General features: G+C 38.3%; 1 protein-coding gene across 9 annotated transcripts in view; it reads left to right on the top strand.

Annotated features, from left to right (window-relative positions):
• The window catches only part of R3HDM1 (R3H domain containing 1), a 69,393-nt gene that overhangs the window by 14,164 nt on the left and 40,159 nt on the right, over positions 1-15,070 (top strand). For all 9 annotated transcript variants that reach the window (XR_002439135.1, XM_021397926.1, XM_021397933.1 and 6 more), the window contains exons 2-3: positions 11,315-11,523; positions 12,375-12,585. Coding sequence is in view for 8 of the 9 variants with exons in the window: in XM_021397926.1 (XP_021253601.1) it covers positions 12,415-12,585 (171 nt within the window). In the remaining variant the exon portion in view is untranslated. The remainder of the gene's footprint in view (positions 1-11,314; positions 11,524-12,374; positions 12,586-15,070) is intronic.

The following is a 15,070-nucleotide window of genomic DNA, read 5'->3' on the forward strand; positions in this document are numbered from 1 at the left end:
AGACTTAAGCAGCTGGCCATAAGTGTGCACCACAAATATTTCTGAGTCAGCTGTTAGGCTGCTTTTAAGAATCTGTTTCTAATTATCAATTGTTATCAGCAATTTATAGAGCCCTATTACAGAAATGGGAGCTGTTAATATGAAGCATATTGATTGCAAGTCATAAGAGGAGCCTATAATGCTAATGTGCATGGGATAGAGTAGTAAAATAACTTAGAACATTCTGTTTTTCTAGTTTTTATAGCATTAGTCTCTGTTTTCATATCAGATATGTGGCTTTGTGCATCTGATGATGATAGCAGTTAACAGATTTAAATAATTAGCCTGGTTCTCCTTCTCCTTTCTCCATTGGTACTGCTCTGCTTTCTGCTCAGTGCTGGCAGCAGTTTGTTGCTCATCTTACTGATTTGAAACAAACACAAATTTCTAGACCTGGCCATTTGTGGTTGACAACTGAGATGCATGGAGCAAGAACCATTGTCATTGGCTGCCAGTAGGAATGGAGACTGAGCACGGAGGTAGCAGAAGAGAAGGAAAAAAAGGAGGATTTAGACCTGTCACAAGTAGCATCAGTCTCAGCACCAAAAGATCTCGTCTGGTTTATTTCATATAGCATCCTGATCTCCTGTTGGTCAGAAATGACTGTATCCCAAGAACACCTTCTGGCCATGGAGCCCCTGAATGAGAACTGCTCCATTTGCATCCAGCCTGACTTAGCATGCAGGATTCTACAGAGCAGTAGCTAAAGAAACACAGGGGACCATCATTCTGCTGCAGTGCCTCTGAGCTTTGTGGCAGTGCTATAGACAGGGTAGCTATAACAGCTTCTTGCAAGTGAGAAAATTATAGAAGCCTGCTGTGGATACTGCCTTTGGAAGTATGATAATTGGCATGCCATAGTAACTGTCTTTCTTTTTCCTACCCCTCTGTTTAGTAAATGTTTTTCTTCCTTACTTGTGTTCTGATAGTGGCCATGCGCCAGTCCAGAAAACATTGTGACGTTCGTGCTGTCAATTGAAAAGCTGCATTTGTCTGCTAGCACTGTGAACTAGCTTGCTGATTTTTCTGTTGTTGTATTCACAACATCAAACTGAAGAAATAAAAATGTTTACGATGAAATTAACACCTTTACAACGCAGATGGTTTATACTACTTTTGTCTGAAATATCAGAATTTCCTTTAGTGTAGAATAAACTTAGATTTTGGAAGTAGTGTGGCTGTGCAAGAGAATGCTCATGGCGAAAGCAGTTAAAATCTGTACAGCCATCTTATAGCACATTCACATCTTCAGAAGGGTTTTGCATCAGTTGCTTGTGAATTGCTAATGAGGAGCTCGATCTGGGCTGTGCGTGTTTTGGTGGCTGTGTCCCTGGCAGGCTGGGTGTCCCTGGCAGCACAGCACCCAGCTGTTGGTTTGCTGTTGTCTGAGTGGCTTTGGTGAGCGCTACAGTCTGCTTCGGTGTGGCCCTATGCATGCTTGGGCAGCAAGCTCGCTGAAGATGCAAGCATGGCCTTGTATGAGATAGCATGGAGAGCTCATCTTCAGTAAGTGCACTGTGAAGGAAAGTGCCGATATGATGCAGGTATGTCAGTTTAGAAATAGGGTATTTAACTAATGCTGGAGAGGAAAAAAAAAGTCTGTAGACAAATTATATTTTGTTTCCATTTTTTTTCCACAAAAGCCATTTTAAGGCCTAGTTAACTAAGAGGGGTTATTGGTGTGGCCAGATCTCTCTTTTTTTTTTAAACTATTGACTTTAAAAATATTCCCTTTTTCATATCGTCTGATGAAATGTTGGCATTCTTGCTAATTTTTATTTATTGGATAGTCTACTTCCGTTAGGATTGATTGAAAAACCATTACAAATCTCTCAGATAAAACAGCGGTTTCCTTAGTTTGAAAAAGTGGAGGATGTCTGTCTTTTTAGCAATGCTGTTGTTACCTCCATTGTAATGAGTAACTATAATTAAGATTTTTTTTAATGAGAAAAATCAAACTGAAGAGTAGATTTCAAGGTAGCAAGACTACTTACAGCAGGCTACAAAGAAATTTGTTTCCTGTGCCAGATGTTGCTGACTTTATTGGGGACCAAACCTGCTTTTGTTGAGATAACAAGTAGTTTTGGGTGGATATTAAAAATTACAGCAATTGATTTCATGAAGATCAGTGGTCATATAGATTTTCTGAAGCTTCTATGCTCTCAAAGCAAACATGAGACCTGCTATGGCTTTGTTACAATCTGAAAAAAAAATGCACTGCTAAAGGATTAATGTTTATGAGGTGGGCAGTTTTAAAACTTTGATTTGTTATTAACTGGTATTTATAGCGAGCAGATTTTTTTAAGCTGCCAGATAACATGTATGCATCTCTGATGTACTATTGTGTGAAGGAAAGGAGCCATCACATATGCAAGCATATTGGTGTTAGCCTATGGAAAATGTAGTGGCATTTCCATTGTTTTTTGTTCTGTTTTTTTTTAACTCTTCCTTTCATGTTTTGTGAAGATAGACCATTGTGGTATGGTAATTCACAGTGTCTGTGACTCTTGTTCTAGGGGGAGGTGGAAAATGCCTGCTGTTGGAAGCTTTTGCTTCATAGCTTTTTGGATTACCAAACCCATTTTGTAATCTGTACTATCTGTGGCCCTAAGCGGAGTCTTTCTGGCCTATAAACAAACTTGGAGTCTGCTCCTACCATCATCTCCTGTTGAAACTTGTGCCTCTTGTGGAGACAACATATGAGCCAGGAGGCGGCTTTTGCTGTTGGTTAGGTCTGTGAATGATGTAAGCTAAGCCAGCAAAATCTCTGTCAGCACAGTTGTATCTATAGAGCTTTTGCTGGTACAGCAATGTCAATTGAGAAGGGCATTCATTTCACCTCTCAGGCCAACAGAACCATGTTAGCAAAATTAAAGGCAACTTAGTTGCATTTCATAGGCGTTTCAGTAGTTTTTTCCTCTTTAGACAAGCGTGCTCTTCAGCGAGAGGCTTTGTCATTCAGCGCTTATTTTCCACTAACCTAATGCTTTGCTGTTTCTGAAGTGTGCGGTTCTTGAAAGGTTAATTCCATAATGTTCAGGCTGAAATGGCTTTTGTCTGCCACTCTAAGCTGCCCTGTGCAGGTGCTTGCCCGTGAGACAGTGATAGCAAAAATAGTTAGAGTTAACTGGCTTGAAGGCTGTTTCAAAAATGTTCCTTTCCATCTGTCTCCCTCTTCAGCTGAAAAAGATAGGTGGGATCAGAACAGTTCCTAATGTTGCTACCAATTTAACTGAATGGATAAACTACTTAATGTTATTACTGTGATGAGAGTGGACTAGCCGCAGAGTTGTGTTTTGTAACACAACTGTTTTCATCCAACATAGATTGTTCAAAGCTAGAATTTTAATGTTGAAAGGAACCCTAAATATGTGGATTGAACTTTTGTCAGGTAGTATCCCAGTATGCCATCTTCTTTCTTTTCCAAAAATGATTTTTGGTGGTCAGAATTGCTTCTGTTAAAAATGCATAACTCTTTGTTGCCTTACACTGTAGCAGTGCTTGAATTATGAGGACTGTTTCCCACACCATGAGGAACCCAGACAGAGTTGTTCATGTCCTTGGATGTACTTCACACTGATTGTTTGTATTCTGCAAGTCCAAAGTGAAGTCCAAGAAGAGAACTAATAAGAGAACAGCAGTGCTGCGTGCAGAGTGATCCCACTCTGGCTGACCCTGCTGAGAATCCTGTGCTCCAGGTAACTGCAGGAGCCCTGGATGGTGCCAGTGTTTTTGCAGACTGTCAATCTCCTTCTAGGACAGAATTGTTGTTTATGAATCAAAGATCACTATAGTCTTGCTAGTTGTTATATTCCTTATTCTCCTGCATACAGCTATATTCCTCAAAGCGTTACCTTGAAATTCTTTTTTCACTGTCAGGCAAGTGTTGCTCAGTATTACTCAGAATAATAATTTAAAAAAAAAAAAGTGCAGCCATTGAAGGTCTGTGTGAGCTTAGACACCACACTGAGGAGGCGTGCTTAAGATGTGGAAACATTCTCTTCTTCCAGCTTTTGCTGTTGTATCAGTAGCCCTCCAGTAGAGGTTAATTTTGTAAGAGGCAGAGTAACTCCATGTCGTTCTTCTATATTCCCATCTATCATCTTACAGTTTTCTTGAAAATCTGATTAGCAAATAGCTTACTTCTTATTTGATTCAATTAGCATCTTCTAATGCTAATGCAGTAAAATAGCATTCTGATGTTACCTGATTTGTGTGTAACTTTTTTTTTTAAATAAAAACAAACTGCAGATAGTAGCATTGGGAAAAGCATTTATCTTTCATTTAAATGTATTAAGGTCAATGAAGCATGGATTCATTTGTACAGCATTTTTTAGTACATAAATATAGACCAAATTTTTTTGGATTCACACTTCAAACAAGAATGGACGATGTTATTATGTTAATATATAACAGTATAACATATAATGTTACACTATTAGTCGTTTCTGCACATCATAGTTGAATAGGGAGCCCAACATTCCTTGCTCCTTTTTAAATCATTTGATGGCTCTCAAACTTAGGACATAAGAGATCATGTAGAAAGTATGTGCAGAGTTATTTGTTGGCTTTTTGGAAATGGGAGCAGCCGTCTCTCAGTAATTCCAATTTCTTTATTTGATAATAGTACAAAGCTGTTTTGAATTTTGTGTTAAATGAATGTTAGTTGTTAGGTCAGCTGCTATGTTTTCATGAAAGCTGTGTAGTGAAGTCAAAAAGCCTTTGAATCCATGGGCTGCAGGGGCAAAGCTGTGAGAGAAGGAGAGGAAAACATGGGTTGCAGAGCCTACCTTGTTGCTCTCAGAGCATCTGTGTGTGCAGCCTGGCCTGTTGGCAGGCAGGAGAGTTGTGGCTCCCACTGGAATCCTTTACTCTCCAAGTTGGGAGTTCCAGGATTTTGTCTTTTTGATTGTTATTTTCCTTTCCCTTTACTCTTTCTTTTCTCCTTTTCCTGCCTTCTTCTAAGGAGAATTTCCCACAAAGGACTTAGTCTGTTCCAAATACGGGTGCCTGTCATCTTGCTCATTCTTGTCTTGGGAATCATCAATTGACTGTTGGTTAATAGACAATTTGTTATTTTGTTTTTGTCCAAAAATATTAATCTACACCTTAACATAGTTTAATTGCACTGATGCTATTGAACAGTGTCCTTAATTGACCACTGTGGCACTGCTGACACAAAACTTGCCTCTATAGAGAGAGGGAGGAACAGATCTTTCTCTGTTCCTCTTGTTCCTAACTTGATGCTGAGTAGCACTCATAACAACTGTTCTGTGCACCAGTGTAACTCAGTAGCCCACAGAAACTTCCCCTAGCAAAAAAGCTTCATGGTTTTCAGTCACTTTTTGTTAAATCATACCATGGAAAAGTTCAGCAGACACGGAGCTGGTGTAAAGGTTTAGGTGGAACCATGCTCCAGCAGCATGGGCAGAAGTACAGGGAGAGGAAGGAAAAAGGAAGACCTTCCCTTCTTAGCACCAGTGAGTTATTTGTTGATTTACCTGCTCTAAGTATGGCTTACTGCCTAAAATTAAGTAGTTCCAGTGAGTTTTTCCAAGAACTTCAGAGAGGTAGTGGTCCTCAAGAACTAAGCAGTAGCTAGATGCAATAATTCTCTTTCAGTTATACCCATAGTTTGTATCCTCATAAGAATGAGATAATTTTGATCAGTATCTTTTTGTGTAAGGCATAAGCATTTTCCCCTTTCATCCTAACAAAGAAACAAAAGTAACTTCTTTGTGTTCTTGGTTAGTTGGGCAGATTCGTGTTTGTCCTAATCATACAAACCCTGAGGTTATGATGCTAACATAAATATGTTTATATTGTATTTAAATGTTGCCTAAAATAATTGAGATGAAAAATAACTGGTAAGGCGCTTGTTGTGTGGCAAGTCTTCTGTATAGGAGTTTTTGAAGATCTTTTCTTCTACAGAAGGTACATACCTCTTTTGGCGAGGAGGGAAAAAAAGAGGGGAGTGGAGTGGGAAGGAAGGAATTAGTACGTATTAAGTACTGCTGTACTCACCAGTTAGTCTTCAACTTCATGTGGAGAGAGCTACTCTACATGTTACTTATGGTGCACTTGTAAGTTATGGTAAGAAATTTGAGGCCAGTGGATCCATTTTGTTTTCCTTCATGTAGGTACTGTAACAGACTCCTTGAAATAATATGGTTCCTGTACCAAGCTCTACCAAAGGAGAAATCACGTGAATTTGTAGATTCTCCTCAGACAGGCAGTACAGGGTCTGATGAGGATAATGCCAGTCCAGTCTTTAGTGAAGGCAATTTGTGTTTAGTACAGAGCATTTTTAATGCCTTTTTCCTTCCTTGTTACTTCTGCTCTAGGGAGGATTATCTTTATAATCCTGCATCAAAGAGAATAGAGGCAAGTAAACCACACATTGATTCTTCTCAGTTCCATAGAATACAGCATACACAGTATAGAAAGTAACCTGCCACTGTGATTCCTCTGGACGTGTGTACACACGTAGTCTGGAGAAGAGGAGATTCAGAGGAGACTTTCTTGCCCTCTACAGGTCCCTGAAAGGAGATTGTGGTGAAGGTGTGAGGGTTGGCTTCTTCTCCCTGGTAATAAAATGTAGCAAAATCAAACAAACAGCAAAAATGTGTGATTGTTAATATATTTTCAGATTGAAATAGTCTGTCCCCAACTGTTTTCCAGCTAAGAATTGAGCGCAGTTCTCTGTCTCTCTGCTTCATTTGATGATGAAGACAGTTCTCATAGTGGTGATGGAGCAGTCCTGATTGCCGATCAGCAAACTTCTGTATGTTCATCTCACCTGGCTTTGTTTTTCTGAAAATTGTGGAGTCTTTGGAAGTATGAAGTGTTCAGTGAGCACTTACAGGAAATGTAGGCATACCAGGGAGAATCAATGTCTGTTTGTCTCTCTGCTCACGTTTAGTATGTGGAAAATGCGTAACAACCATGGAGCAAAGTAATTCACTTCCAGCGTGTATGTGAAAAGCTAGCACAAATACTGGACTTGCTGCCTGTCTCTGTGCCTGAACATTCGTTATTACTTTTTCCCACCTGCTACTTGGAGTTGTATCTCACCTGTCTTTCCTAGGATTGCTAGCTAGTGCTAGGATAGTCAGACAGCTCAGTTCCTGCCCATTCCTGCCTCAGATTCTAATACATTCTTCGCTACTTTTTTTTTTTCATACTATTTTACATAAACTCTAGTGTCTGATTTCAGGGTAACTGAGTTCCAGCCTTTTCTACTCAGATAATACAGTGAAAGCAACTTCTGACTCCTGAAGAGAAATACAACTCTCTATAAAACTAGAGCAACTGTTGGGCACTGAGACAAGGTAAACAACTGCACACTGTTTGGAGATTTCCAAAAGACTTGCAGCAATCCTGACTGGGAATTTAGCACTGACTGCAGTGTTGACCGTCAGATTAGGGGATAAACTACTTAAAACTAAAAATGAGAGAGATACTGTACACAGCACCAGATACTCTCTGGACCTGTTGAAATAGCTGATGCACAGAAGCTTATTTAAGAAATAAATTTTCATTTTCCCTTTTTACTGGCAGTGTATCCTTTATGTGCTGAATGTAGATTTCAACCCCCCCACACTTCTAATCCAATTTCCTGCCCCACATTTGATGGATGCCAGTTATTTTGTCAGCTGTTCTGTTTTGTTGTTTATTTATTTATTTTTTCCCACCATCATGGTATCAATAATTGCTTCAACGAAGAATGGAAAATCACCTTTTCTCTTCATCTTCTTTTCAAAAGAATCGATTTCTTCCGTCATGGGCAGAGCAAAGCTTCCTATCTTTATCTTCATTGCCTAACAAGGAGGAGATAGGAGTCTTGATGCCTATTACAGAAATTGGATTAAGTTGAGTAGATCCTGTTCCCAGAAATATCCTCACTTATTACAAGTCAATTTAGCGCTTTGCAAATGGTGGTTTTCAAGTCAGAAACTGAAACAAAAGATCCAGTGGTTTTATATGTGTCATGATTCTGTAATAAAACTCGTTGGCTTTGCTTGATGACTTCTTTTGATGTCTCTTTTTCTTTAATCACTTGCACTTGGATTGTATAAAAGAAAGCCGTAAAAGCACAACATTGTCACTTTTTTAATTTTTCTGATTGTCAAGTGTATGCCTTCCTAGTGCAAGGCTTCCATCTCACAGCTTATAATAGCAATTTTCCCTCTGAAAAGGGGCGTTTAGAACAGTTGTCTAGACAAGGTGGTTATTGCTTTTGAGAAGGAGAAATGAGAGAATTTAGGGTGATTGGTGGTATAGCATTATCTAGATGATGAAGAAGGGGAAGAGCGTGCATTTCAACTTACATACTGTCTAGACTGTTCAGAAGGATGTCCATGGTCTGTCCGCAGCACATAAAAATACCTAAGTCTGTTTAATCCAATCTGTGTAATAACAGAAACTAGAATTAAATTATATCAGCTATGAATTTTTCTCACCTAGAAGGAACTTCGGGGGTGGGATGCTAACCAAGTACAAGTAACTCACTGTTGTGGCTCACAAATTGCAAGATGGCACGTTTTTTGTTTGTTCATTGTTTGGGTTTTTTTGCTTGGTGTTTTTTTTTTTTTTTTTTTTTTTTTTTTTTAATTCGAAATTAGGTAAGCCAGGATTCAGTTTTCTATTATGTATCTGTTGCTGTTAATCTGAAGCACAGGCTAAACTGGCAGGCTTTAAATCTATCGGCAGTTGAGGAATCTGTACATAGCAATTGATAAGATTGTTTGCAGTTAGGTTGCTTTAGAAAATGAGGACTTTTTGTGTACTAATCTTCTGAATTGCCATGAGCAAGCACATAGATATTAGCAGTATGAGTTGCAGCGAGGTGACTGCTGGGAACCCTTTGGGGTATATGTGTTAAAAATGGTGTTGCAAAGAGACAGAAGTGAATTTGGGGAAAAAAAGAAATGAAGAACTTTCAAGATGCATCTTGTCAGCATTGATTACTGTCACTGCATTTGTGACCTGGATAGCGTATAGGAGGTAAATTAGATTTTAATTTCTGGGATTATTTGTGCAACCGTACATAATCCTTTTTCTTCAACCTGTAATCTTTTTAAATAATTTTTCCAAATGCAATTTAAATGCTGTCAGTTAAACTGAAAAGCATCTGTATTCAAACTGTGTAAACGTTGAAGGTTTGTGTCTTCATAAGTCTTAAATCACCATCTGGATTGTCTGGAAAAACAAACTCAACAAACAAATAAATAGTGCTGCTTATCCTTCCTTGCGTTTCTGTCACTATTTATTTCCAGTTTGTTCTTTCAGCTCCAATCCTTTCCCCTCCATTAACGATTCGGTAAATCAGATGTTTTTAAAACATGGCCAGGCCTTTTTATTTTCCATGCTTCTTTAAGCCAAAACATCTGTAGTGTCTCGTATTTATCAAACTCTGTTTCTTGAGATCTGAAACTGATCTGTGGCTGGGGAACGTGGCAGTCTGTGGGCCCTGGCCTTGCTGCTCCACACCACTGCTGTCCTCTCGGTTCTGCTGAGGCACAAGTGCAGCGCTCTTCTCGGATACTCAAGCCATGAGTGAGCAGTGGATTAAGATCCCACCCTTAGCATTTAAGGAGAAGTTAAATAAATGTCAAACACTGTTTAAATGATCGCTTAAAATCTTTCCTCCCCAAATCTCTTTTGCAGAGTGGTGGCTTTTGTTTTTTTTAGGGGGGGGTGAGGAGGGCAGGAATACAGTATCCGCTTGTTTTATGCAGGCATCTTCTGAAGTGTTGCCTTGGGCTGTTCTTACAGTTACTGTTTTCCAGCAAAAGACTGTAGTACCTTCTTATGTACAAAGCAATTTGTTTATAAGCTGGTGAGACTGTTGTGGAATGTAAAGTATATGCTTTCTTTTGTTTTGTTGTAAATCCTACTTCCCAACTTGAGTTCAGTAGATAGCTGTTGAAACAGGATATGGCTTTTTCTCTCATAATGCAAAGTTAGTTCTATATTCAGCTAGCTTCTGTTACATGAATTTATCATCATTCTGCAAATGGTTTCATATATTGACAAAGCAGTAAAAGTGCTGAAAGGCTGGGCACTGTCACATGACAATGGAAGTTTGCAATTAATCCCATTCTAGCAATCTCATAGCGCGCAATGCTTTTCAAATCCCTTTGAGCTAAGATGCAGCTTGTGGGAGGCACTTAAGATCTTTCAGGACATGTCTTTGGCCCCTTCTTCCTGCATGTAGTGCAACTCCTCATGTGGAAAGGGAACAGTTTAGTGCAGATTCTTTACTTACACTGGTTAAAATTCTTCATAACCACAGAAGAAATGGCTCATTTGTTTCTCATTTCACTGTAAACATTTGGATGTTTTTCACTTGTTGGTTTGTTTTCCTGAAACTGTTCTAATTATCTTGTTACTCACATGGAAATTAAGTAGTTCAACCAGGGTAACAGAAGATATTCTTGGTGTTCATTGTCATTTGTACTGTTTTTATAATAAGCCCCGGAACAGTTGTGAGAGACGTGTTTGGGGAACACAATACAGTGATCCTCTTAAGCTTTATTTCAGCATATCTTTCACAGATTTGAGCTACAGTTGTTTTCTTTGCTTAGGGATATTTCTGCTCCATCCACAGGTTACATTTGGTTTGGTATTTGATGTCTGTTGTTGCCTACCCCTTCAAACACGCATCCTGGTGGGTGGTGGTATTATTTATTTCTCAGGAAAGCAAATCAGAAAAGAAGGAAGATGGAACATGGTCGTTTTTCTAGAAATTTGTAAATTCCCGTTCAAGGACACTTACTTGAGTAAAATAAAAATATCTTCATTTCAGTTTCAGTAAAATTTCAGTTGTCTAAAATATGGATTATGTATTATGCTTGTAGATTATTAAGTACAACAAAGAGAGAACTGTTTATAGTTAGAGAGCTTTCTGAGATTTCATGGCCTATTACTCCTCCGCATTGGCCAAGTTTCTTATTTCAAACAATCTTTTTCAGACTTTGGGAAGATACCTGCTTGTTTATGTAAATAGTTTCACTGGGATGCCAACAAAATGCTTATTATGACTATTTGTTAACTCTGTAATACCAAAATGTATTTGGAAGTCTGATGAGAACTATTACTACTGCTGCTAGCTAAGCAAGTAGGATGAATACATACGAGAAATGGAGATTCTGTGCTTTTTTTCCTTTAAATGGCGATTCAAGTTTTTGGATCAGTCACACCCCTCCCCATCTCCAAATAAAATTATCATGTATTTCAGTTATCAATGTTTAAAATTTCTTTCTTTATTTAGGCGTTTGAAAGGGATGTTCTTGCTGATTCAAGACAACATCGTTCTGTCCAGGACTTCACACTGGGGATAAGGACATGGGACTCCTCCTGCCAGATTCCAGATGGTTCATTACAACTGACATCTTCGTTGACAACTGTGAAAAGGAACTTTGGATTATTTTATTTTATTTTTGTGGGAAACCACAATCCCCAAACTGTAGGACACATCAGGTAATAAATCAAATACTGAGACTTTCCTGTACGTTATTTGATTATTTTCTTATCAAAGGCTTGAAGCATGTAGAACGTACTCTTTGTTTCGTTAAAGAAATGTAATATTCTTGCTTTCATATCTTACGCTCCAACTGAGTAATGGGAATAAATTCTATTTCATATTTCTCAGGGAAGGCTAGAGTGGTTCCGTTATTGGCTTTAATCATTAGAGTTCTCTTTATGTATTTATAATTATTATAAGTGATTGTTACTAATAGTTGTTGATAATTTTCATAGTAACTGCCAAAGCTGTTTCTGTCTGTCTTTGCTTCTGAGAGAGTGCTTAATTTAACATCAAGGCTAGTTTCACTACATTTAGTGTGTAAGAGAGTTTCTGCATTCAGAACCTGTCCCATTGTTCCTGGCAACTGGGAAGCTTAAAATTTTTAATGGAACTCATGTGTTTTTGCACACTTGGTTCATTGTAATTTATCTACTTACTCTCAACTCTTTATATGTAATTCTTTCTTCATTTCAAATGGGTAAATCTTTCCTTGTTTCTGTTGGAACCTAATTTGATTTGGAGCTTGGGAATGTTTAGGCATTTGTTTTTAAAATACAGCAAGGAAAATCTGCAAGTATCATCAGTGTAGTACCTAATTCTCTCATTAGAAAGTGTGCCATTATGTGCTTCTGATAGAAATGGCAAAAAGAAAATGATCACTCCTTCCTTCTGATACAAGAAAGGAAGAATATAACAGGATTGCAAATCTCGACAGCAAAATAACTTTTATTTTGGATAGCTGTTTAGGTGTGTGTATTTCTTTAAAAAAAAATACTCAGTGATCCACTTTTTCTTTGTCCTAAAGGTTCCGTGTTTCTTGTAGAATTTTAAAATAATCTTTTCTAATGAGGATGTCTGATATTCTTACTGTAAAAGATGAAACTGATGCAATGAAGGGTTCAGAAGCTGAATTTAAAGATACAGACCCAGTTAAAAACCTTATAAAATCAGGAAGTCAGGAGCAGATTCAAGTGGAAAAGGATGAAAATTGTCCTGATAGCAAAAACAATATGCCGGTAAGAAGCTTTTCACTTTATTTTTCACTAATGTATTGTGTTAAATGAGTCCTTCTCATGTTCTTCTCATTTTTATTATGATCTCCTCACATGTTACTTTGACACAGGTCAGGAGAACTTCGATAGTTTTTTGCAAGCAAATACAGTGATTATTGCTTCCTCTCTCCTTTTCTTCACTTCCCTGTTCATGTTCATGTATATATATGAAGGTTGATCTTTTTTAATTGAGTTGGATAAGTGGTTTTCATGGGAACCTTACAGGTTGTCTGTTATTTATGCTTTCCTGAGTGCACACATGAAGTTAAGTCTTTTCCATTGTAGCAGAACAAGGGAAATGGTACTTCAAACATCTTCAGCTGTTGCTGAATATTGACCAAGTTTCAGAGATGTTGCTGCGTTGAGAATACACTATATAGAATAATAGGGTTTGGTAAAGACACTGAAATATTAAGTGTTGCTAGTATGGATAAAGCACTACTGAGCAGCTCAGCATGCCTACCCTGAGTAGGAGTGACCAACCCAGGGCTCCTGAGCTATGTGTGGCTCGGGTTTAACTCTTACAGAATAGCTGTCCTGCTATTCTGAGGCTGAAGTAGTCAGATGTTGGTGGTCAAGTCCTATGTGTTAGAGGAATCAAATCAGCAATCTGGGTCCAGCTGTTCTCCCTGCATCCATGGTGGAGGGAAACGGGAGTTACCATCCCATCTTGGCTGCCAGCCAGTACTTATGTACCTTCCATTTTCTTCAGTATTCCCCCAGTTGACAGCTGTGGTGTGCGATCTGTCAGGTGGGAAAGGTTAGGTTGTCCTCATGTATAAACAGAAAAGTTGGTACGTATAAATGTATGATCTTTGCAAGGTAGGTGATGTACCCTCAAAAACTTGTGGCATCAAATTTCAAGTGAGTTGTATAGGAGTGAAATAATGTGAAATCATCTTGTACTGAGGAAGAGAACACACCAGTGTTAGCACCAGCTAAGAATGTGTGGCAGCATATTTGATACCTCTGAGTTTCAGTTATGCAGTTAGCATGTAAGCTTAAGAGCCCTAAAAGATGGGTCTGTCGCATGGGACAAACAGGCTGACTGAGGCTGCCCACTGGGTCACTGTGGACAGTAAGTACCTTAAGGGAGTTGAGGAAAGCAACTGAAATTTTCTGTCACAACCTAGAAAAAGAGTCAGATTTTTAAGAAAACATGGAAGCTTGTGTTGGAGAAGAAATTTCCTTTCTATAGGAATTCTTCCATGTGTGGGTTGTTAATAATAAAAAAAAAAAAAAGATAAAAATCATGATTGGGGTCTGGAGTATACCAGTATTCTTTTGTGGGTTACAAAAACAGGAGAGTGGCTTATTAGATTCTTGTTACTGAGAATTGAATAAAACTTTCTTTTGGGACTAGCTTTGTTCATAACTAGCAATTCAATATTCTGCTGAGTGAAGTAAACTTTATCTGCTAGTTTAAATTGCTTCCAAATGAATCTTGTCAACTACTGTAATAACACAGTTCTACTCTTTATTATCTTCTGACTTTATTAAAGCTGGTATCAGTGTAAATAGATAGTTTTATGGAAGAAAAGTACTTAAAATAAAGTACTTCGCCTGTAATATATGAGAAACAACTCCTCCTGAAGCATTGGCAGATATTAGAGCTGAGCTGGTAATCTCGTTCATCAATGGAATATCCCAGTTGTCAACATGAAAAATGAATGTGTACGGTTTCTTTTCCAGCAATTCAGTAACTTGGAAGAATCTCATTCACATTTTCTCTTTCAACGAGTAGTGTAGAAGCTTATGAGGCTCAAGTGGCAGATTGCCTTCCTGCAAACAAGCGTTTCTGCCCAGAGAAATGAAACTGACAGTGGTTATGGGCTTTGGTTTTAGCTCAGGCTTCTTCGGCAGGGGTTTTGGTTGGCTGGTTTTGTTCTTGTGTAGGAGTAATATCTGGTGACAGAGATCATTATCTGGCATACACAGCAGGAACTGTACAACTGTGTACCAAAAAAGTCTTTTTGATGCAGACAGTTTTACTGTCTTTTTCAGTTAGTATTGATGTGAATGTTGTGTCCAGGAGTCTCCATCAGATCCAGAACATTGCCATTACATGAATGGTGTAATTAAAAATTGAGCCAGTAGTCTGAGAGCATTGATTTCTGGAGCAGTAGGGAGACAGTCAATTATGAGTGGAATCTTGTTAATGTAGGGCTTTGCAACTGCATGTAACTGTAGTCTGTGAAAGTTAATGTACTTGTACTATGGTAGCTGATAGTGAAAATATGTACATTACACACTTGCTTTCTAAGTTGCTATTTAATTTCTTTACAATCAAGTGAGAAACTAGCTACGATTGTTCCTCTGTCTAAACCTGTCATGGTTTGTATGCTTCTGGGTCTTTGTAGTTTGAGTAACAGGTCATTATATTTTGACATACGGCTTTGACTAAACTAGATTATTTTGAGACGTTGTACACTAGTCACCAATTTGCTGT

The sequence above is a fragment of the Numida meleagris genome, chromosome 5 (genome assembly GCF_002078875.1).
Source record: "Numida meleagris isolate 19003 breed g44 Domestic line chromosome 5, NumMel1.0, whole genome shotgun sequence".
In the NCBI taxonomy this organism is placed as follows: domain Eukaryota; kingdom Metazoa; phylum Chordata; class Aves; order Galliformes; family Numididae; genus Numida; species Numida meleagris.